Consider the following 21,098-nt stretch of genomic DNA (forward strand, 5'->3'; position numbering starts at 1 on the left):
GCGCTTTATGAAAGGGCCTCAAACCGCGAGAAAGAAATGCGAAGAGGAATAACCGAGGGGCTGAAGTCAGCTACAGACTCCTCACCCATAAAGTATCGTTCAAAAACACAAAATGGGGACAAGGAACGAAGAGATGGTGATGGATCAGATGGGCAAGAAGAGGCGAGAGTGACGAAATGATAGGGAGAATGATTAGGTAGGCAGCCTAAGGTAGGTAGCTTGGTGAGTTTAGGCAGGCAGGTAGGCAAGGCAAGGTACCTGATTCCGTCCACTGCAAAACCGCTGATACATGGCACTAGATGTTTTGCCGCCCTTCACCGCCCATCTTACTCCTAAGTTGCACTCCAGACTGGGTTATGTTTTGGTGATGGCTTGCGCTTATTCTGGTAACACTTGCAATTCTGGTCTCTTTTTTCAAGTCTAATATCTACACGAACTAGAATATGTCCCGTTTCAAAATTGCAAGAAATATATATACTCCAAGGTAGTCCGCTTGATCCGATAACGCCAACTCTATCATACTCCCTTCAATTATGCATAATGATCGTCTTCGCGGCCACCCAATTTCTCAATTACTCGGAAAATATTGACCGACAGATTCATAGTCCACGATAGCAATCCAATGAGCATCAGGGCTGCTAGTGCATTTGCCAGCTTTCGTATCGGTCCCAGAGTGATATCGTGATACACCAGCGCTTCAAAAGCAAGCGCCGTGCTTGCAGATTTGAAGATGATGAAAAAGAGGTCGAGCAAGATGAGAGACATCTTGTCTACGGCTGGTCGTAGCCCCAGAGGCTTGCCTGTGTATTCGTCCCATATCATATAGGCAGAATATGGAATGGCCACTGTATCAACTGCAACAGCAAAGAGAGACTGTGTACTCTCGGCACCCTTCCTTTTCGCTGCTACTTCTACCTTGTATATGCGTGCGGCGATTCCCAAGGCAATGATGGACGTGATGATAACCATCAATCGAAATATGAGAGGAGATAGGCTATGATTGAGCGCCATCATCCATAGTCGCTTGTAGCCTCCCAGCGCCCGTCCTCGCCGACTTTGTCGCGGGCGGCTCATGTCCAAGTCCAAGGCGGTCTGACGATTAAAGTTTGGGTACAGGTCATCCAGAAACTCTGGCGCGACCACTTGTGATCTCTCATTTGGCGGCCGGCCCCATGTAGACGAGGCGATGAAGTCGTGCCACGTCGCTTTGGGCTGCCACGGAGACGGGTGATGGCGAGCAACAATGACGGGCTCTGCCGACCGCAGGTGATCCCATTTGCGACCTCGCATAGAGGCTCTGCCATGACGCAAAAGGTGTGGTATACGGCCCCGAACCTTTTGTGCTGGGCCAAGTGACAGATCCTCGATGTCTATGTATCCGTCCCTGGAGACTCGCCGCTGCGGCTCTTGTGGCACAGAGTTGGGCTGTGGTGCAACGGCGCGAGGGGGGACCCCCAGCTCACGAAGCTGATCGGCAGCTGCATCGTCATATTTCTCGTGGTAGGAATCGATCCATGCTATTCAATGTTAGCCTGATAGGCTCAAACAGGTACGGAGTTGTTGTTGAAGCAGATAAAGGGGTGACGAGACGTACGCGGGAGCGATCTCGGCGGTCGGAGCCTTTGGGGGGTCTGGTTGGCTGTGTTTGGTCTTGAATTTGACGGAACGGAGCTCCCATAGGAGCTCTTGGGCGCGTCTGGACGTGCAGACGAATGCGAAGACATTGTGTTGCGTGCGCGCACGCCTACGGAAGCGACGGGTGCGCAACTTGGAGCGCGAGCGGTTACGCGCAGGACAGAATCCGCCGAAACACAAGCATGGTCCTGAATGGTCTGTGAAGAGATACGCCTGGGGGTAAGTCAAGGTCTGCGGCAGCGCTGTGAATTGCTCGACAAAGGAACGCCCACGTTGCTGGTCAGGCGCCGGCAGAAAGGCAAGAGTGAGTCTGGTGACGTCTTTGCGCCGCGCCGGATGTGGCATGCACAGGCATCTGGAAGCTTACAAGCGGTTACAGAGCGGTTAACGTTATTAAGGCAGCGTTGGGCACCCACTTCTGGTGCACATCCCCTTTTATTAGGACACCTTCTCTCACTAAATTATAACAACCAATCAAGCATAGTAAAAGAAGATTATAGAATCATAATTTGAAAAGAACCTTCAAAAACTTATAGAATATTTTTGAGAGACCTTTTTTAGGTTTCTAGGATAGGTTCAATTGATAAACTACTAAAGGCATTCTTCTGACAAGTAATCCTACGAGTACCTATAACACATGACCTAGTGTTCTACCACAAGGATGCTTTATGATTTAGTTCAATTAAATCTATATTATTCTATCTATTGAACCCGCTTTAATTAAAAGATCTCTTTTAGACTTGGGGAAAAATTAGGCCGAGATCAGATGTCCTTCCCCATTACCCCAGCAACATCTGTTGCGACAGATTACCATTGAGTATATGTACAGACTAGGCGTGTGCCTTTTTCTGTAGGCGTCCAGAAACGCGAGGCATCAGATCAAGCGGATCTTCGTCGACTCTTATCTCGATTATTTTCCAATCAGCCGTTGCGAGAAGAGTCTTTCTGATTGGCTGATTTAATCGACAAGAACCAACAACAGGTGTCCAAAATATATTCCACAAGCCTAGGTATTCAGTAATTTCTTAGCCGGTCAACTCGGAAGATATTGTGTATGAGAGGTCGACCAGGAATAAGGAAAGCGTAGGGTGAGAGTGCCTACCTTGGACTGCCCGAGTGATCCAGTCTACCTCATTCTGCTGATGTTCCCAGAAAATCAACTCACCACCCGGCTTTAAGAGGTAATGTAGGTCCTTTATAACAGACTTCAGATTCGGGATGGAGCATAGCACTTGGATGCTAAGTATGCAATCCACAGTACCTGGTTGAACGCCTAGTTTAGCGAGCTCCTCTTTAGCGTCTTCGATACGAGCTACAACAGGCGTGTATAGCTTCTCAAGAGCAGCTCTTGGATTTTGTTTGTGAGAGCTGGCACAAAGGCAGCGTTTGACTCGATTCCATATACCTGCGTCAGCCGATTTGTGTCTAGACGATGCAGCTGATTACCCGAGCCAGCGCCAAGGTCGAGCACCACACCGTGCGCACTACCAACCAACGCTGGTACCCCAAAGGCCTCTTCATGGCTCATAAAATTGTGACCTGTTCAAGCATTCAGATATATGACCAGCAGTACGATTGGGATCGGGGAGGAGCAAACGGCGACCTACTTGTTGCGAGCCACCACTTAGCAAATGTCTTGTCGCCAACTGAGCTAGGCGAGACTAGCACGCCAAAATATCCGGATCGCATGTTGGACCACAGGCTTGCGATGTAAACTGAATCGAATTGATTTGATGACTTACAAATTTTAGGCAATTCACCTTGACTCGCTGCCCAGCAACTCACGTTTAGCTGGCTCGCGCCAGGCATGCCTCAAGCTGAGATATGTACTCAGGCGGGTGGTAATGTTGGCAAGGAGCCCTTCATTTGCCTGCTCTGGAGCCATAGCACACATAGAGATTGGCAGGTTTGACTATTGCAGCAGCCCTGATATCTTGCAACGCGGGATCCTGACCCCTCACTATAAATAAAACAAGGCTGTAGACACAGACCTTTCGCGGGCGCGAGGCAGCAAAGACAAAGGTTCCCCATGAATCCATATACGCAGCTAATCACATTAAGCTGGGGTAAGTAGAAAGGCAAGGGAGTAGGGTTTTGTGACGACCCACACGCGTCCAATAACAAATCGGCTCGATCAATAGTGTAATGCTCTTGTCGATTTCTGAAACTCTGGTTATAATACTTTTTGAACAGCCCTTTTATATATATCTTCGTTGATTTATAGTGACGGAAGGTGGTTACAACGAGCAGATGGTTAAAAAGTGGGCACCCAACTTTAAGCGTTCCCGAGTTCAACGCCAAGCCGCACATTTCCAGCACCAATTGTTCTTTTTAGCACGTCTTGGCGTCGGAGGATGCCGACCACGAAAAGCTCTACAAGATAAATAATAGTAGTATTCAAGACTTGCCCCTAGCTTATCACAATAATTATCTGGAAAGGTAGCACCTGGAAATAATCTTAAAAAGTCGCGTGCCAGTTGGAAACGGAGAAGAAGAAACTGATACCAAAGGAAGGGTGAACGAGAGCCTCAGGCTTGCCTGCATCGACTCTGCGATCGGCGGCCGCACCGGTCAACAGCCTTGAAGTTGACGTATTTGTGCTGCTGTGAAAGGTTGGCATGGGTGCGTCGAGTCACAAGACCACTGAGGGTGAAAAAGATTTGTTTCTTCACTGGGCTCAAGAGCCTGATACACCACGGATGCGTTTATTCATCGCAACTTATTAGGAGAGTGGAGCAATCAGCTCGGTCTAGCGGGCTGACAGCGATGGATTAGAGAATCAGAAACGATTGATACGAATAAGTGGCGTGCTTAGACTTCTACAGCCAGAGTTTCATAAGCTCGATTACCACAATCCAAAAACAAACACAAAACGGTTTTGACAGGTTTATACTTCGCGTACATGACATGATTAGGACTGCACCATTAGGCTAGGATGGTTAGAAGTACCTAGATAGCCGTACTAGCTAGCGAGAAGAATCAACAAGAACATTACCTTCTTAATTGTAATACTTAATAGAGATTTACCCATCGATATTTGATTTAGTAGATGTGCTCTTGAAAATACTGGTTGGCAGACTGGGCGATGAAGTCATTTCTACTTTATATAATCCGTAGACTGGCTAATCAAGGCAGGAACATCACGACTACATACAGTGAGCGAGCACAAAAAAACAGGGGATACCTAAGGTAGTCAGTCCTAGGTACCTACGCAGGAGGGGATGGTCTCTGGACATGCCCTGTGTGATATTGCAGAGTGCGCTGCCAGGCCTTGAAAGGCCCTGACAGGCAACAAGAAGCCTGTTAGGCAAAAGGTTCCTTGAAAGGCAATTTCTACGTAGTCAAATAGTTGCCTTTTTTTTTCCCTTCTTTGCTCCCCTCTTCCTCTTCTTCTTCCTCCCTCCGACCCCCCGTGCCCCCGTCTGCTGTCGCGCTGCAAAGAAGCCGCCCCACAATAGCTACAGCGTTGCTAAAGAGCAAGGCATCCTTGCTTCCGTCTGTCCCATTGGCACTTGGTCCCCCCGGAGCCCGGCCTGGCTGTTCGCGAGGCCACCCGGTCGCAAACTCCCTCTAACATCATTGACCACAACACAATTGTTGCTCACGCTCTGCAGCCTGAGCCATGGCTGACCCCGCGAGCCAATATGATTTCCCCGACGATGGTCCCGACGATGATCAGTCGCTTATTTCGGTACGCGACACCAACCTACCTAGCCTTCCACCTCAACCACCACCCCTTGGTGTCGTGTGATGGCAGCGGCATCGTACTTTGCAGGCTGAGCCTTCCTTGCTAATGTTTTCCCTTATTGTCGCTGCTCTTCTCAGACCCGTGGTTTGGAAGCGTTCAGTAGAAAGGTAACAACCACCGCTAGCCACCTCATGGGCCCTGTCAACGCCGACGGCGCATCGGTACACTATCAGGCCGCCATGGCCGAGGTGCACAAACAACTCAAGAGGCCAACGGTTCAACGCAGCATGTTTGCCATGGCCAGAACTACGCCTACCGATATTGTTCGCTCCAAGCTCTCTCGCGCTGAAATACAGCACCGCGCCTTGACCACCCTTCCTGAGCATCTCCTCTCCAATATCCCCGACAACGACAACAGCTACTCGCTCTTCCAGGGCTTCCAAGCTAGCTTTCCTGAGCTTACAGACGAAGGCAAAAAACACCGTCGACGCGTTTCCCGAGGCAGAAAGCTACTCGAGGATGGCACAGCCGTTTCCGAGACACAACGACTAAACCAGGCCAAAAAGGAAAAGGCCGCCATGCTGCACGAGTTCGATTTGCTAGCCGTGCGCAAAAACATGGCCAGCAGCGAAATTCACGAAATCGACAATAAAATTGCCAACCTACATGGCATGCGCCGAATTATCATGGAGAGACTAGCTGGCTTGGAGCAAGAAGAGGCCCTGCTCGAGCATGACAGTGAGCCACTCCTTGGAGTTTTCTGCCCAGTCATCATTTCATCTAACACCTCGTAGTTCTCGATGTTGAAGGAAAGGTAGAGGCCGCCCAAGCGCTTGTTGATGAGGCCGAGGAGGTCGCAAAGAACACACCCACGAGAGATGAAGTCGACCTCGTTGGCGATGCCGACGACCACGACTCCGAGTTCATGTCGCAGTCCGTCTACGACAAAATCCCGAGCTCTGCCTCCAGCACACCGACGAAAAGACCCAAAAAGGTTCGCCGCCGCAAATCCATGCCCATTCTACACGAGCATTTCGAACCAGGCTCCAACATCCGCGAGATTCGAGCTCACAAGGACACAATCACATCTCTCGACTTTGACGCACCTTTCGGCATCATGGTCACTGCTGCCCTCGACGACACGGTTCGTGTGTGGGATTTGAATGCCGGACGCTGCATGGGTCACCTCGAAGGTCACACGGCGTCCGTCCGCGCATTGCAAGTCCAAGATAATATCCTAGCCACCGGCTCAGTCGACGCAACCATAAAGTTATGGGATCTTAGCAAATCACGTTACGATCCACAAGGCGCTGGTGGTCATGGAGAAGAAGATGAAGATGCCATCGCGTTTGAAAACCCCGACGACCAGTATATTGAACCGCCTCAGGGTAGCATGGACGACTGTGAGCTCTTTACATTGCAGTCTCACGTTGGAGAAATCACAGCTCTTCACTTTCGTGGCGAGACCCTGATCTCTGGCTCAGCAGACAAGACTTTGCGTCATTGGGACTTGGAGAAAGGCCGCTGCATCCAGACACTGGATGTCATGTGGGCAGCCGCTCAGGCCTCCGCCAACCCCAACACATCCGATGCTGCTTGGAGGCCAACAGGTCGCTCACAGTCCAGCTCGGCGGATTTTGTTGGCGCCCTGCAGGTTTTTGAGTCGGCATTGGCTTGTGGTACCGCAGATGGTATGGTGCGTTTGTGGGATTTGCGAAGCGGGCAGGTACATAGAAGCCTGGTTGGCCATACCGGAGCCGTAACATGTCTTCAGTTTGACGACGTGCATCTAGTCACCGGTAGTTTGGACAGAAGTATACGAGTGAGTTGCACTGGTGAGGCATAACCGCAAGTACCGGCACTAACCGAGTCACAGATCTGGGACCTGCGAACTGGGTCTATATACGATGCATATGCATACGACAACCCCATCACGAGTATGATGTTTGACGCAAGGAGGATCGTTAGCGCCGCTTGCGAAGACGTTGTCAAAGTGTACGATAAGGTAGAGGGAAGGCAATGGGACTGCGGCGCAGGCGTCACGGCGGCCGAAGAGGGCAGAAAGACTTCGATTGTGGAGCGTGTGCGTGTAAAGGATGGCTACATGATAGAAGGTAGACAGAACGGTATTGTAGGCGTGTGGACATGTTAGAATGGGGACCACGGATGGCATTCTGATATTGGTAGTCTATTGTACAATTTACTTGGGATTTACTTGGGATAACATGAACCCGGCGCTGAGATGTGGGCGCACCTCAGGATAGTTTATTGGTCTGTTGATTCTTTCTGTTTTTCCGAAGCAAACGCAAAACCTGCGTACAAGCAGAACATGTCGTTTACTTTCTTGAAACTCCAAAATTACTGCACCTAGGTACCCGGTCATTGCCGGGGTAGCTCGACTTAACGCGGGGCGATCGCCGTATGACAGCGCCCCGCTAAAAGTCGAGGCTGCCGTCACAGGTCTCGTGGGCAGTTCAACTCCGTCACCAGCATCGCGGGCCGTTTGGTGCGCCTGTGGCCAAGCATTAGATACCCCTTAACCCATCAGATATAATTTTTGAAACCAGATACAAACACACGTATGGATTCGTCACCGCTCGTCAAGGCGCACGACCACGCGCAAGCCGCCGCCGTCGCCACCCGCCAGTCCGCCGACACGACCGTCGCCATCAGCGAGCACACCCTGGCCGCAGGCGAGTTTGCCAACGCCGCCCGGAACACGTCGAGCATCGAGGCCCTCCGTACACTCCGGCTCCTCGAGGCACACCACAAGCGGCTGGCCGAGCTGCTGAAGCTGTCGCCCGACACTCACGTGCACGCCGGCGGTGACGCTGACGAAAAGGCCTTTGGCGAAAAGGAAGCAGACGACGATGCGGGCAGCAAGGCGTCAGCAGGCGGCGTGACATCATCATCATCATCGAGGACAAGTTCATCGCCGCATATGCCAGGACTCGCGCAGCCGCGGCGCCACGCAGCGCGGGACATGTCGTCGTCGATTGCGAGCAACCTGGCCTCGGCGCGCGGTATACGCTCCAAGTATCGCGGGCAGCCGCTGAGCCCCAGTGTCTCCAACGACCAGGCGCCCGGCAACGTCGACCCGCACCCGCGGAGAGACGGCTCTAGGACCAAGATGCAGACGCTGATAGACCACCAGCCCGGCAAGCCGACCTGGGTGCCGCCGCCCATGCAGTCGTCGAGATCAGATGCCCGCCAGAGATCCGCCTCGGCGCCACAGAACAGCCAACAGCAAAGTCCGAAGCCCAATACAGACGACGCTGGCTATACAAGATTCTATAATACCTTTGGTAGCCTCATAAATAAAATATCGGCGCCTCTGGCATTCGCTGGCCTGCCGCTCATCCAGGAAGAGTCCACCACGTCGGAGCAAGAGGCGCCCGAGCCGTCGCAAGCAAGGAGAAGACCAAAGACGGTTCCGTCTCCGAGCGCCGAGCCGGACCTGTCCAAAATTTATTCCAAGGCTACTATGCGTATTCTAGCGCGCGAGGGTCATGCCCCTCATGAATCTTTCTACGTCGTACCTACAACTGGTCACACCATGTCTTACGCGAATATCCTCAGCTACGCTGAGAAGGAGAAGCGTCGTCTGGGCAGCTCTTTACATGGAAGTGCAGAGTCTGCCATGGGTGAGGAGGAAGATGATGATTTTGTAGATGCGCGTGAGCTGCCCGTCGCTCTATCGCCAGGTGCGAAGCGGCGTGTGGGCAAATCCTCGCATACAGAACGGCAGCTCAACAATACGATTGAGGAGCTGTATACAGAGAACCAGTCCCTCAAGGATATGCTAGATAAGCTCTCGAAGCGACTGCACACATTTGAGGCGAGTGCGCAGAGCTCTGCCATGGCTCTGGCTGAAAGCTATCGCCTAATGAGGCCCTCTTCACCAAATGCCTCTGCAAAGCCCGACGATGGCGCCGCGGCGGCTCTGCTACGGAAGAGCCAGGAGACGGAGCAGCAACTGGCGGCGGCAACCAAGCAAATGGAGCGACTTGAAAAGGATAACCGTAAAATGCAAAAGACATTAGAGAAATACAGAGACAAATGGGAGTTGCTGAAAGCTGGAGCCAAAGCCCGCCGAGATGGCCAGAGAACAGATGTCACGGAAGACGATAGTCAGAGCTAGAGTCTATAATAAATGATACCATTCGACGCAATGCGTACCTGTCATAAGAATAACCACAATCTTTCCCATGGCATAAGCTAATTGATGGCACCTGCTGCTGGCAATCGGCCCAGTAGCGGCCTTCTTCAAACCGAGTGGAGAACCTTGCTTGACAACTTCATCCCATCAAGATAGCAGCGCTTGAGCTGGTAGACGACACGCACCGAGAATGACGCCATGAGTAGTCCTCATTCAACTTGGCCTGAATTCAAGAGGCTCCTTGAGCGCTATCAGAAGGGCACGAAACAGTTGGCCGATGCAAGCAATGCAGCAATTAGCCTCCCCGATGGCCTGCCATTCAATGGTGGGGTGGAGGAGCTCGACGGCCAAGCCATGGAGAAACAGCTCAAGATACAAGCACGTTATCTTCTGAACATGTACGATGCTCTTGTACACGAAAGCGTCGAGATCAATACTGCTTGCACCCAGATATCACGCCGGTTAAAGAAGGTTGTGCTTGCGAGCCACGCGCGCCTCTATGCTTATCGCTTCGACCAAGTGCCGTTTTACTGGCGACAAATCTACTCTGACGCGCAAATCCTTACCACGTTTCATATATTGCTCCAGTATGAAAGCAAAAAAATACCGTCTGAGCAGCAGCAGGCTTTTTTGGAGACGTTGGACGAGGTTGTCTCGCGGCTGGATCTTTGCCTCATCACCGCGGGCGGGGGAGGCCGTATCCTCGATAAGCCTTGGATTGAAAAAACCTTGGCCATGGTTGGAGAGGCATGGCAGCCGACAGCAGACTTTGGGCCGGAACGAAAGTTTTCTTCGGCGGAGCCAAACGGCCGTCCGGAGCTGCTGCGACCATGTGCCAGATTTGAACGCTGGAGCATCAAACAATTCGAGACGTACATGAGTCAAGGTTACGAGGCAGCTAAGAAGGGAGATGATCTTGGGCCCGTGCCCGCGGTATTCACAGGTTTAATCAAAGATGATTGGCCTGCAATAAAGGACAGGAAATGGGTGCGGCCGAGCTACCTCTTCGACAAGACGTTGGGAGGGCGAAGGCTGGTTCCCGTCGAGATCGGTCGTAGCTATGTCGATCAAGGATGGGGCCAAGAGTTCATGTCATTCAGAGAGTTTGTTATACGGTATATTGACCGCACTCTCGTTGTCGGCCATGTTACAGGCGCCATTGCTGACGTGGCTACTGTTCACCGTGGCTCTGAGGCGCAACTCGGGTACCTTGCCCAGCACAATCTCTTTGCACAGATACCCGAGCTTCGCAACGATATCCTGGTCCCCGACTTTTGCTGGGCCGACGTTCCGGGTCATCCGTTCAAGCCTGACCAGGACAAACCAAAGCTTGACATGCCGGAGCTCAATGCCTGGTTCGGCCCTGCAAACACTACGACGCCTCTGCACACAGACGGATACACCAACCTTTTATGTCAGGTTGTGGGCACCAAGTACGTGAGACTGTATCCGCCCCAAGCAGACCGCTTCATGAGGCCAATGTCGACCAACGAAAATGGTGTCGACATGAGCAACACGAGTAGCATTGACATTGGCGCCGTCTATCTCGATGGCATCTTGGGGGGCGACAATGACGAAGACATGATGGAAGTGGATGACGAGGATGCTCAGGATGCTCAGGAATTTATACAAGAAATCAAGGACAGCCTCAAGGATGTCCAGTACTTTGAGTGCATCTTGGAGCCTGGCGATGCCCTACTCATACCTGTCGGGTGGTGGCATTATGTGCGGAGCTTGAGCGTCAGCTTCAGCGTGAGCTTCTGGTGGAACTGACTTTTATGGGCGTTTGGTGTGGAGTATTGATTCAATGTTGGTCAATCAAGAAGATATTCATTGTGATACCAGACCTTTTATTCACACTAATATATTTTCGCCTGTACAATCCGTCTTTGTTCAGCGGTCATACTTTTTGCTGTTTCACACTGCATGTTTTGTGTGTCGAGGCACATTTGCCATCCATGCAACTCATATAAAAAATAAAACATGACAAAACATTCAACTCCTTCCCAATGACATTATCGGCCTTTTTTTTTCTTTTTTCTTTTTCTCTTTTACTTTAACTTTTCCGTGCTCGTCACCACTCGAGGGGCTCCTTGATGGGCTCACCGCGATTCGTCTTTGCGACGGGCACGGCCTTGGCAGCAAGCTTGCCGCCCTGGCCCTTGCGCTTCAAATACGCGGTGCCGTCGAGCCAAGGGGTGTTTTCCGTCATCTGGCGCTCAAACGCGGCAATCTTGTCCTCCATCTGCATGGTGAGGCCGATGTCGTCGAGGCCGTTGATGAGGCAGTGCTTGCGAAACTCCTCGACGTCGAAGCGGCAGATGACGTCGCCGGCGGCCGTCCGGAGCACCTGCTGGGGCAGGTCGACCTCGAGCTCGCGGCCGGCGCGGGCCTCGGCGGCGACGGCGTCCATGTCGGCCTTGTTGGGGACGGCAATGGGCAGCATGCCGTTCTTGAACATGTTGTTGAAGAAGATGTCGGCAAAGGACGGGGCGACGACGGCCTTGATGCCAAAGTCGAGGAGGGCCCAGGGCGCGTGCTCGCGCGAGGAGCCGCAGCCAAAGTTGTCGCCGGTGCAGACGAGGATCTTGGCCCCGCGGTAGGGCTCCTGGTTGAGGACAAAGGAGGGGTTCTCGGAGCCGTCGTCGAGGTAGCGCAGGGCGTTGAAGAGCGCGCTGCCGAGGCCCGTGCGCTTGATGGTCTTGAGGAACTGCTTGGGGATGATGGCGTCGGTGTCGACGTTGGCCTTGTCGAGCGGCGCGGCGATGCCCTTGAGGTTGATAAACGGGGCGATGCCGGTGGCGGCGCCCGTGCCCTGGCTACCGGCAGCCGCGGCTACATCGGTGTTGGTATGGGGGAAGTTGTCCTCGGGCTGATCGGCGAGGGCCTCGCGCGCCTCGGCGTCTTCGGCGACGCGCTCGTCAACGTGGGGCTTGCCGGCGCCGGAGGAGGGGGTCTGGCTGCTGGCCGCCGCCGCCGCCGGGACGTGGGTGCTTGTGGTGTAGTTGGAGAGCTTGCGCACGTCGGCGAGCTTGCCGACAATGGCGGCGGCGGCGGCCATGACAGGCGACATGAGGTGGGTGCGGCCGCCGGCGCCCTGGCGGCCCTCAAAGTTGCGGTTCGAGGTGCTGGCGCAGCGCTCCTGGGGGGAGAGGATGTCCGGGTTCATGCCGAGGCACATGCTGCAGCCGGCCTCGCGCCACTCGAAGCCGGCGTCGATGAAGATTTGGTCGATGCCCTCCTCCTCGGCCTGCGTCTTGACCAGGCCGGAGCCGGGCACGACCATGGCGCGCTTCACGTTGGGCGCGACCTTTTTGCCCTTGACGACGCTGGCGGCTGCGCGCATGTCCTCGATGCGCGAGTTGGTGCACGAACCGATGAAGACCTTGTCGACGGGAATCTCTTCGAGGGGCGTGCCGGCAGTGAGGCCCATGTACTCGAGCATGCGGCGGCCGGCAGCCTTCTTCGCCTCGGTCGCAAACGTCTCGGGGTCTGGGACGGCGCCGGTAATGGGGATGACGTCCTCGGGGCTGGTGCCCCAGGTAATGGTCGGAATGATGTCCTTGGCGTCAATGAAGACGTCAACATCGTACTTGGCGTCGGGATCGGACTGCAGGGCGCGCCAGTAGGCCACGGCGCGGTTCCATTCTTCGGAGCCGAACTTGGGGGCTAGCGGGCGGCCCTTGAGGTACTCAAAGGTAACGTCGTCGGGGGCGACCATGCCGGCGCGTGCGCCGCCCTCGATGGACATGTTGCAGATGGACATGCGGGCCTCCATGCTGAGGCCGCGGATGACGGAGCCGCAAAACTCAATGACGGCACCGGTGCCGCCGGCAGTGCCAATCTTGCCAATTGCGTGGAGGACAACATCCTTGGAGCTGACGCCGGGGGCGAGTTCGCCATCGACCTGGATGCGCATGTTCTTGCTGCGCTTGGTAATGAGGCACTGCGTGGCGAGGACGTGCTCGACCTCGCTGGTGCCGATGCCAAAGGCGAGCGAGCCAAAGGCGCCGTGGGTGGACGTGTGCGAGTCGCCGCAGACCAGGGTGGTGCCGGGCAGCGTGAAGCCCTGCTCCGGGCCGATGACGTGCACGATGCCCTGGCGCTTGTCGCCGAGGCCAAAGTAGGTCAGGCCAAAGTCCTTGACGTTTTCCTCGAGCGTGACGCACTGCGTGCGGGAGTCGTCCTCTTCGATAAAGCTGGCAATGTCCTTCATGCCTTTACGGGAAGTGGTAGGGACATTCTGCAAAGACGACGCGTTAATAAACTGTGCGGAGGCGTGAAACGGAGTCCGCCGCGCTGTCAGATTGACTTACATGATCGGTGGTAGCCAAGGTGCAGTCTGGTCTGCGGACGCCACGGCCGGCATTCTTGAGACCCTCGAATGCTTGCTGTTGTTATAATTAGTATTCCGTTCGTTCGTTCGATTGCGGGTCAAAGAGCAATCAGGCTCGCGAGAGGGGAGCAGCGTACAGGAGAGGTGACTTCGTGGACCAAATGGCGATCTAGAGTGTGAGAGGGGTTAGCTTGGACGAAGAACCAGCCACATCTGGAGGGGACAAGACGTACCGATGTAAAGCAGGAGAGTACCGTCGAGCTTCTCGTCGACAATGTGCTTGGAGAGCACCTTGTCGTAAAGGGTTTGGGGTTTCGACACTGATTCGGGCATTGTGGCTGTGAAGTAGAACGACGATGAAGAAAGGAAGAGGGCCAAAAACGGGTTTTGGAGGGGGAGAGAATGGATGGACGAAAAGAGAACGAGACTTTGGTGGGGGTGATGATGCTGGGGTGTCTGAAGGTAGCTCTCTTTCACTAGGAAAATTTAGTGCACCTAGTTTTGTTGTAGTTGATGAAGTAGATGTGATTGGAGATTATGCTGCTTAGAGTGGCAAACCCCAACTAAAGGTCACAACAATGGCAGTGGGAAGAGGAAATAGATGCAGAAAAATAACTTGGGAAATCAAAATAAACCAAGATTGAAAAGAGGGATGGGCAGTGCTCTTTTATGAAACCCCATTGCGACGCCAAAAGGCTACCCGAAGGTATTCGCAGCGCCGGCCTCGGCGGCTCCGATGATCGGAGGACAGCGTTTGCAGCGCTGGACCAGCTCCGAACCGGCGCGCTCTCTCGCAGTCTCTGCTGGGCCAGAACTGGGGCCATGCTTGTGATCGCGGGGCACGCTGGGCGGGCGGATTGCTAAATGCTCGGCCCGCATTGGCTGCCCCAATCCCGCCTGTAACAACTTGGCGGGAAAGCGTAATACGAGAGACATGGTTACTTGCGCACTTTACCCGCACTGCAACAAGGTTGCATTTATTCTTTGCAATGGTTCTGCACACGAGATCGGAAGACGACATGATCTGCAACTTATTACATGCGTGAACGGACGGCAGGCTTTTGAGCTATCTGCAGTGCGAGTCAGTGGGCCGCCACAACCTGACAAGTTGTTCCTCCAGATATGTTGGGTCACTCCGCCTACTCCGGTGCTTGAAACACCGTGTACAAGTAACTCGGCATTCCTTCTACTCTTATGGCTTTGATGTTGTATTTCTCCCTTTGATGAACCAGTAATACAGTATACAAGCGGCAATCAACCAGTGGCAAGAGCCCATATTATGCCATAGGTCATTTTGTACCATCGATCCATAACTGATCGCCACCATCCAGCCTGCGTCATCAGATCTAACACATATCACAAACAATTTCACTTGATCGTGAGTAGTCAATTTCTATTTAAAGCTATTCATCTTACGGATACTCCTTATGCATCGTGTCGCTTATTTTTCTACACTCGCCCTGTCTACCCATGCTACAGACGCCGGTCTCATCCGGTTCGCCCCTGATTAAGCCAACTGTCTGTATTCCATTTCATTTTGCCATCCACACAAGTCACGACACGTTGCCTGCAATGGCTCCAGCTACCTTCCACAATAACTCTCCCACTAGTGCCAACATCTGAAGCCCCCAAACAGCCACTCCTATGACCACTATCGCGCCAGGGACTGCCAAGACCAATACAATTACGTCCAATACCGTCGTCTCTTTGTTTGCGTTTCTCTCCCACAGGGGAGAATAAGGGTCGAAGACTGGCCAGACTACCTTGCAGTAGATCTCTATTATTGCTACAAATTGACCAAGAGTACGGTCAAACGCGGCGGCCAGCCGTGCCGTTCGCCTTCTTCGCACTGCATCCGTCTTAGCGGAACGACTTGCGATGGCGCCGCCTTCGATGAGATGCGCAGGAAAGCTTCCCGGAATCTACGCCATCATTAGCTGTGTCTCGTCACTCTCTATGCATGGTAATTTGGACCTACTCGTAGGCATTCGCTGCATCCGTCGCAGTGATATCCGTTCATCTCCGTCTCCACTCCCTGAACAGCCGCCGCTTCTGTTTTCTTTTTCTCCCTCTCTCCCGTGTATGCTATTGTTGCCGCGATTCTTGGTGCCAAAAATGCGTCTACCGGGTTGGACTTGTCTGTCGAGGCCTTCGAGCCGATGCTTGGTGTCACAATGTCGGCTTTCTTCTGTCGTAGCTGCAGTCGATTTGTGGCTCTTGTTGTTTTCAAAACACACGGTTTTGCGTCTTTTTGGTAATTCATCAGCTCTGGAGATGTGATGTCGTTCGGTATATCTGCTGGTGTGCCCTCGACCTTCGATATATCGTTCGACGTCTTCTCGGGCCAGCATGCTGTTGGTTGCTCTTGCTTCTTCACTGCCAGCCCGTTGTAGTCGCCTAATGGCGGATCTTTCTGTTGCATAGAGCCAGTAGTGGTGGTGATGCGTGTGTAGACAGACTCGTCCCTTGCTTCGAGTCGTTTCGTAAGGGAATCCGGTACCTCGTTCACGAACCCTCCCTGAACGCCCAGAATGTGACGTCCCTGGTTCTCTTTGTCGGTCTCGCTAGGATCCAGATCGAGAGACTCGTCTGTTGAATTGCTTATATCTTGACATGTTTGGTCTGTTGTCAAGACAAAGCCCTCGTCGTCCCCCATGTGAAGAGACTCTTGGTGCTCGATCATAGGAAGACTGGGAGCCGTTTGCTGAGGAGAACTCCCTACCCATGCACCCACTACGTGCGGAGCTGTTGAGAAACTGGTCATGTCTTTTTCCATCGTTTGTTTTATTGCCATAGTTTGTCCTCGAGTCTGCGTATGGTTCATTAGGATGTTGCCTAAACTCTTTTTCGCCCGTAGCGAAGTGGTCAGCTCGCGGAAAGTTTTGCGACTAACACTCCTGTGCCCGGGCTGGTTCTTTTCTCCGCCTCGATCCTCCGGGCTGGTGTCGCTCTTCTCTAAAAAAGACTGCAAGTCCGAGCCTGCGGCATGTCCCGGACACGGCTGGACTTTGGTGGTGGGAGAAATCCCATTAGAAGACTGATAGCCTGAAGTTGCTCTATGACGAGTTCGCTTGGACCGAAAAGAATGACCAAAACTTATTCCATTCTCGAACAATTCTAATGCTGCACGAGAAACGTCTGCTGAACTGCGCTGATGTGAGGTGCGCACAACAGTGCCAATTGATTCTTGATCATTTTGGCAAGGCGCATCAAGACTTTCGTGCGAGCCTTCCTCTATTCGTGAGTCGTCTAAATCGATCAATCTTGTACCGCGCTGGCGATAAGCCTCATTAACTCGTGCGTCATTGGCATTCTCTATGTAAGGATGTCAGTGGTTGGTTGTTCCAAGGGAGAAACGCTACGAACCAGCCGGTGATGTAGGTTGTTGATCAGACGGCTCAATGGCGCCAGGATCTTTGACAATTGACCACTCCTGTGTGTGCCTGCGCCACATGAGCTGGTCGGCGGCTTCTTTAGCTTCCTGCTTGCTCTTCTCCAGGAGGCGGAGCTCGTCTTCGCGGGCCTTGAGAAGCATCTTCTTCTTTTCTTTTTCTGTTATCTCTGGGTCAAAGCTCTCAACCATGCGGCTTGCACGAAACTGCTGCTCAAGTGCTGCTCCGAAGCTTGATTGGCTTTCATCACTATCCGTTGGCGTCTCAACGTCCATGCGACCCGTCTCAGGATTAATGCCTTGTACTCCGAGGTAATCGCCACTTTCTTTCAAGGCTCTTCGTTCTTGTCTCGCCTGTTTTCGTAGCCGAAGAACGTGATCTGCTCTCGCGAGGCTGCTGTCCAGAATATGGGTGGCAACGGAGTCCGCTCTGGGTTGAGGCACGTCAGATAGATGAGACTCGTCGACTGATGCACCTTGATTCTCGCTTTCGTTTGGCAGCCAATCTATTCTGCCATCATCATGATTGAATACAAATTCAGGAAGATCGAAGCGTACGTCATGCTTCAAGTGTGGAGCCTCTGGCGTTCTATTGTTCGAAGCCTCTATGCTGGGGAGCTCCTTTGCCATGTTCCAGCGGATGATTGTGTCTGAGTGCAAACTCCCATCACTGTAGGAGCTACCTGCCATGGTAGATCTGTTTCTTGAAACCCCTAATGGGCGGCGGAGTGCTTCGGATGCTTCCCAAAATCCTTTGGCTCGCAGAGTGCCGCCTCGTTCGAGTCGTTTGCTGGGGAATATGTGACGAGCCCATCCACCCTAGGATATAGTACGCCTCTTTTCCTCCTGACTAGTCGATACCGCGTACGGGTGCGTCTGGCGTTTCTTCAATGACAGTTGTGTTGATGGGGAAACTTTGGAGCCCAAAAAGTGCGGCATGGTGGCGAGCAACGTTTGCAGCGTTTGTAGCGTTTGCAGCAGCTGGGCACGGCATGCGAAGAAACAGGCGATCAGTGAATGCGGAGTTTCATAAAGGAGTGAATTACATGGCAGAAGTGCCAAGTGAATACAGTCAGAAAGTTGTTGATACCGCTACAAATATTATTGTGACACGCATAAAGTGGTTAACGAGTCGTATTCATACACGACGCAGGTCCTCATCGGTCCTGCCGTTTCCCTGATAAGGCAGGTACGGAAGCCGCCTCAAGTGTCGTGTTGGGCCGGAAACGCGTGAAAATCACATGAACATAAGCGAGATACATGGCTAAAAATGATAGAGTGGCAGGTGGACCAGGGTTGTAGAAGGTAGAATTATCACAAAACAAATGAGACTACCACCTTGCCCGCTGGTGCTCGTGCTGTACGAATCTTCCCGTCCCCGTGCCGCGTATGTCTGATGTTGTTGCTCCCAGAGATTGCCGGCTTTCTGGGTATTTCAATGGACTGCTTGGCCGTACGCGTTGCTCGTATGCCGCCATCTCTCTAGACGTGCGTGGTGACTGCTGCTGAAGAGGGCTCTTCAGGTTATTCAAGCTGTGTGCGTGTTTCAATGGGGAACGTTCGAATGTTGAAGCCCCAGTTGCTGTATAAGAAAACGGCAAGTCTAGATTGTTTGTCGAAGCAGAAGCCGGCAGGCAACCAGGCGTAGCCATGCTATGGCGGAAGCCCGAGCTGCGAATAGATGGCATTGGACTGAAAGAGTCTGACCGACGACCGGATGGCGTGAGTAGACTTGGCTTCATGCCACTTTGCTTTATGCTGCTCCGACGAGTTGGTGCAGACTCTTCTTCGTCAATGTGCGGATTTTTGTGTGTCTTGAATGAGCGTCGAATAAGGGTGGTAGGCGTGCCTGTCTCGATTATATCCTCCGTACTTGTGCCCGCATCCGTGGATACCTGAATACCGACATCGCGCACGACAGGATGCATTAAGGGATGCACAAATTTGGTGTCATACTCATGCATAACCTCTTTCTGGATGATAGAGTTATCTTTGCCCTGCTGCGTAAACTTGGAGAAGAAAAGCACCAGCTGCGCAGACAGGATGACCTGGAGCAACAATGTGTTGAAGACGGTAATGCTGGGACAGGGGTCCAGCGAAGCAAGTGGAAGAAACATGCTGTAAACCAACACATGTGCCGGTCCGAATAAACAAAATAGACGCATCGATATTGGTAGAGGATCCCACACCGCGAGTTCCCACACATCTCGGTTCTTGTCCGGGTGGGACCTGCTCTCGGGCCCTTCAGGCGTGATCATGTTGGCAAGATATCGGAGAGGCGAAGAAGAAGCCGGCGAGCCTTTTACTCGGACTCTACGAGCCGATGGTGTACCAGGCTGTACATTAATGTTGGCCTCGAACATCCTATACTTGCGAGTGCGGGTCATAGTGTACACCCCATTCGTAACGGCAAATATACCCAGGCCCCAGACGATAGAGTTGACCTATTGAGAACGTCAGCATTGGTATCCTAGAGAATACAAATCAGGTGGTAAGCCGTACGATCAGTGACAGCCATAACGACTTGTCTTCGCTGCCAAAAACGTCATCCGTGGGTGGCGCCGAGCCAGAATTTGCGCGCGCGAGGAGAAACAAGAAATTCAACCCCAGGCCGAGCTGCGTGCCTGCATTTTCAGAATCCCAGTCGCGTGTTTCCAGCTCTTCCGACAGCCAGAGCAAAAAATCCATGGGGTTCAGCAGGGTCGAAAGGCGCTGGAGAAGCGGCTTGCGGCGTACCAGACGAGGCATCGTTGCTCTGACGGGCGTGACACGTAATGGCAGCAAAATTCGGAACTGTGACCGGCGCAGCTCTCCAAAACCGATAGGCAAGATCGCGACGAGACGCAGTGGGTGAAACCTCTGCCGAGGCGATGGTCGTTGCAAGAGCTCTGCTTGTTTATTTGTTTTGTGAACTAACTGGAGCTGTGACCGGTTGTTCAGGCACCGCAAGTGCACGGCGCCGCTTTAATTTGAGAAGTTTATGTGGTGTGATGAGCTGGCGCGAGGCGGAAAGTGAGATAAAGCGGCAGCTGCTAGCGCTTGAGGACTTGGTGGGCCCTCTGTGAGCGGCGCGGCGGTGGAATCTCAAGACAGCGACATCATCTCTATTCTGCAGCACCTAGCTCAACGGTTCTATAGCAGCAGTGCCAGAGCGCTTGACAATGGCATCGCAAGCAGATTTCAAGGACCGCCAGTTTCTGGCCGTGATTGGTGATGAGGTAACGCCCCCGTCGCGCCGACCGGAAACTGACCATGGCTAACGCTTGGCAGGACTCTGTTACGGGATTACTACTCGCTGGTATCGGAGTAAGTGGCGAACGAGCTGGCAGAAGCTTGTGTGATGACGACTAATCATGCGATAGCATGTTACGACTGGTGGCGACGGCCAGAAGAACTTTCTAGTCGTCGACAACAAGACCGACACGCAAGCCATCGAATCCGCCTTTGAACGGTTCACCGAGGAGCGCAAGGATGTCGGCATTGTTCTCATCAACCAACATGTATGGATAGACTGCGACGTAACTCTGAGCTGGTTTGGATCGCTAATTCTGGCCTGATAGATTGCCGACCGCATACGTCATCGCATCGACACCTATACCGCGGCTTTTCCCACCGTTCTTGAGATTCCCAGCAAAGACCATCCATATGACCCTGAGAAGGACAGCGTACTGAGACGTGTACGCCGGTTATTTGGCGAGTAGATATGTATCGTGTTGGCACTTGCTGCGTGGTGTGTTCCGAGCTTTGTACGTCATAACGTAAATACAATGATTAAGCATTATACCTTTGTTTGATGATACGGGGGACTGCCTATCTCTTGTGTCCACAAGACTCCATTGAAGACTATGCAAAATGGTATTTCAGACTATGATTACGCGCAAAATATGAA

General features: G+C 52.9%; 8 protein-coding genes across 8 annotated transcripts; 4 read left to right on the plus strand and 4 right to left on the minus strand.

Moving 5' to 3' along the window:
• Positions 1 to 531: 531 nt before the first annotated feature.
• Positions 532 to 1,724, minus strand: BBA_01682 (uncharacterized protein; the record flags this gene model as incomplete). Its single annotated transcript, XM_008596779.1, has 2 exons — positions 532 to 1,517; positions 1,595 to 1,724. The coding sequence occupies 2 exons, from the start codon at positions 1,722 to 1,724 to the stop codon at positions 532 to 534; spliced, it is 1,116 nt and encodes a 371-aa protein (XP_008595001.1).
• A 936-nt stretch (positions 1,725 to 2,660) lies between these two features.
• BBA_01683 (Methyltransferase type 11) lies at positions 2,661 to 3,529 on the minus strand (the record flags this gene model as incomplete). The annotated part of the gene is made up of 4 exons (XM_008596780.1): positions 2,661 to 2,947; positions 3,082 to 3,174; positions 3,243 to 3,350; positions 3,421 to 3,529. The coding sequence occupies 4 exons, from the start codon at positions 3,527 to 3,529 to the stop codon at positions 2,661 to 2,663; spliced, it is 597 nt and encodes a 198-aa protein (XP_008595002.1).
• A 1,728-nt stretch (positions 3,530 to 5,257) lies between these two features.
• On the plus strand, positions 5,258 to 7,475 carry BBA_01684 (mitochondrial division protein; the record flags this gene model as incomplete). The annotated part of the gene is made up of 5 exons (XM_008596781.1): positions 5,258 to 5,326; positions 5,461 to 6,061; positions 6,118 to 7,019; positions 7,098 to 7,145; positions 7,200 to 7,475. The coding sequence occupies 5 exons, from the start codon at positions 5,258 to 5,260 to the stop codon at positions 7,473 to 7,475; spliced, it is 1,896 nt and encodes a 631-aa protein (XP_008595003.1).
• A 429-nt stretch (positions 7,476 to 7,904) lies between these two features.
• BBA_01685 (uncharacterized protein) lies at positions 7,905 to 9,464 on the plus strand (the record flags this gene model as incomplete). Its single annotated transcript, XM_008596782.1, has 1 exon — positions 7,905 to 9,464. The coding sequence occupies one exon, from the start codon at positions 7,905 to 7,907 to the stop codon at positions 9,462 to 9,464; it is 1,560 nt and encodes a 519-aa protein (XP_008595004.1).
• A 216-nt stretch (positions 9,465 to 9,680) lies between these two features.
• BBA_01686 (JmjC domain-containing protein) lies at positions 9,681 to 11,255 on the plus strand (the record flags this gene model as incomplete). The annotated part of the gene is made up of 1 exon (XM_008596783.1): positions 9,681 to 11,255. One exon carries the CDS (start codon positions 9,681 to 9,683, stop codon positions 11,253 to 11,255), a length of 1,575 nt encoding a protein of 524 aa, XP_008595005.1.
• A 301-nt stretch (positions 11,256 to 11,556) lies between these two features.
• On the minus strand, positions 11,557 to 14,151 carry BBA_01687 (3-isopropylmalate dehydratase; the record flags this gene model as incomplete). The annotated part of the gene is made up of 4 exons (XM_008596784.1): positions 11,557 to 13,725; positions 13,799 to 13,873; positions 13,956 to 13,987; positions 14,052 to 14,151. The coding sequence occupies 4 exons, from the start codon at positions 14,149 to 14,151 to the stop codon at positions 11,557 to 11,559; spliced, it is 2,376 nt and encodes a 791-aa protein (XP_008595006.1).
• A 4,389-nt stretch (positions 14,152 to 18,540) lies between these two features.
• On the minus strand, positions 18,541 to 19,957 carry BBA_01688 (uncharacterized protein; the record flags this gene model as incomplete). The annotated part of the gene is made up of 2 exons (XM_008596785.1): positions 18,541 to 19,653; positions 19,712 to 19,957. The coding sequence occupies 2 exons, from the start codon at positions 19,955 to 19,957 to the stop codon at positions 18,541 to 18,543; spliced, it is 1,359 nt and encodes a 452-aa protein (XP_008595007.1).
• A 413-nt stretch (positions 19,958 to 20,370) lies between these two features.
• BBA_01689 (Vacuolar ATP synthase subunit F) lies at positions 20,371 to 20,910 on the plus strand (the record flags this gene model as incomplete). The annotated part of the gene is made up of 4 exons (XM_008596786.1): positions 20,371 to 20,427; positions 20,480 to 20,515; positions 20,572 to 20,709; positions 20,770 to 20,910. The coding sequence occupies 4 exons, from the start codon at positions 20,371 to 20,373 to the stop codon at positions 20,908 to 20,910; spliced, it is 372 nt and encodes a 123-aa protein (XP_008595008.1).
• Positions 20,911 to 21,098: the final 188 nt, after the last annotated feature.

Source organism: Beauveria bassiana (genome assembly GCF_000280675.1).
Source record: "Beauveria bassiana ARSEF 2860 unplaced genomic scaffold BBA_S00003, whole genome shotgun sequence".
Lineage (NCBI taxonomy): Eukaryota > Fungi > Ascomycota > Sordariomycetes > Hypocreales > Cordycipitaceae > Beauveria > Beauveria bassiana.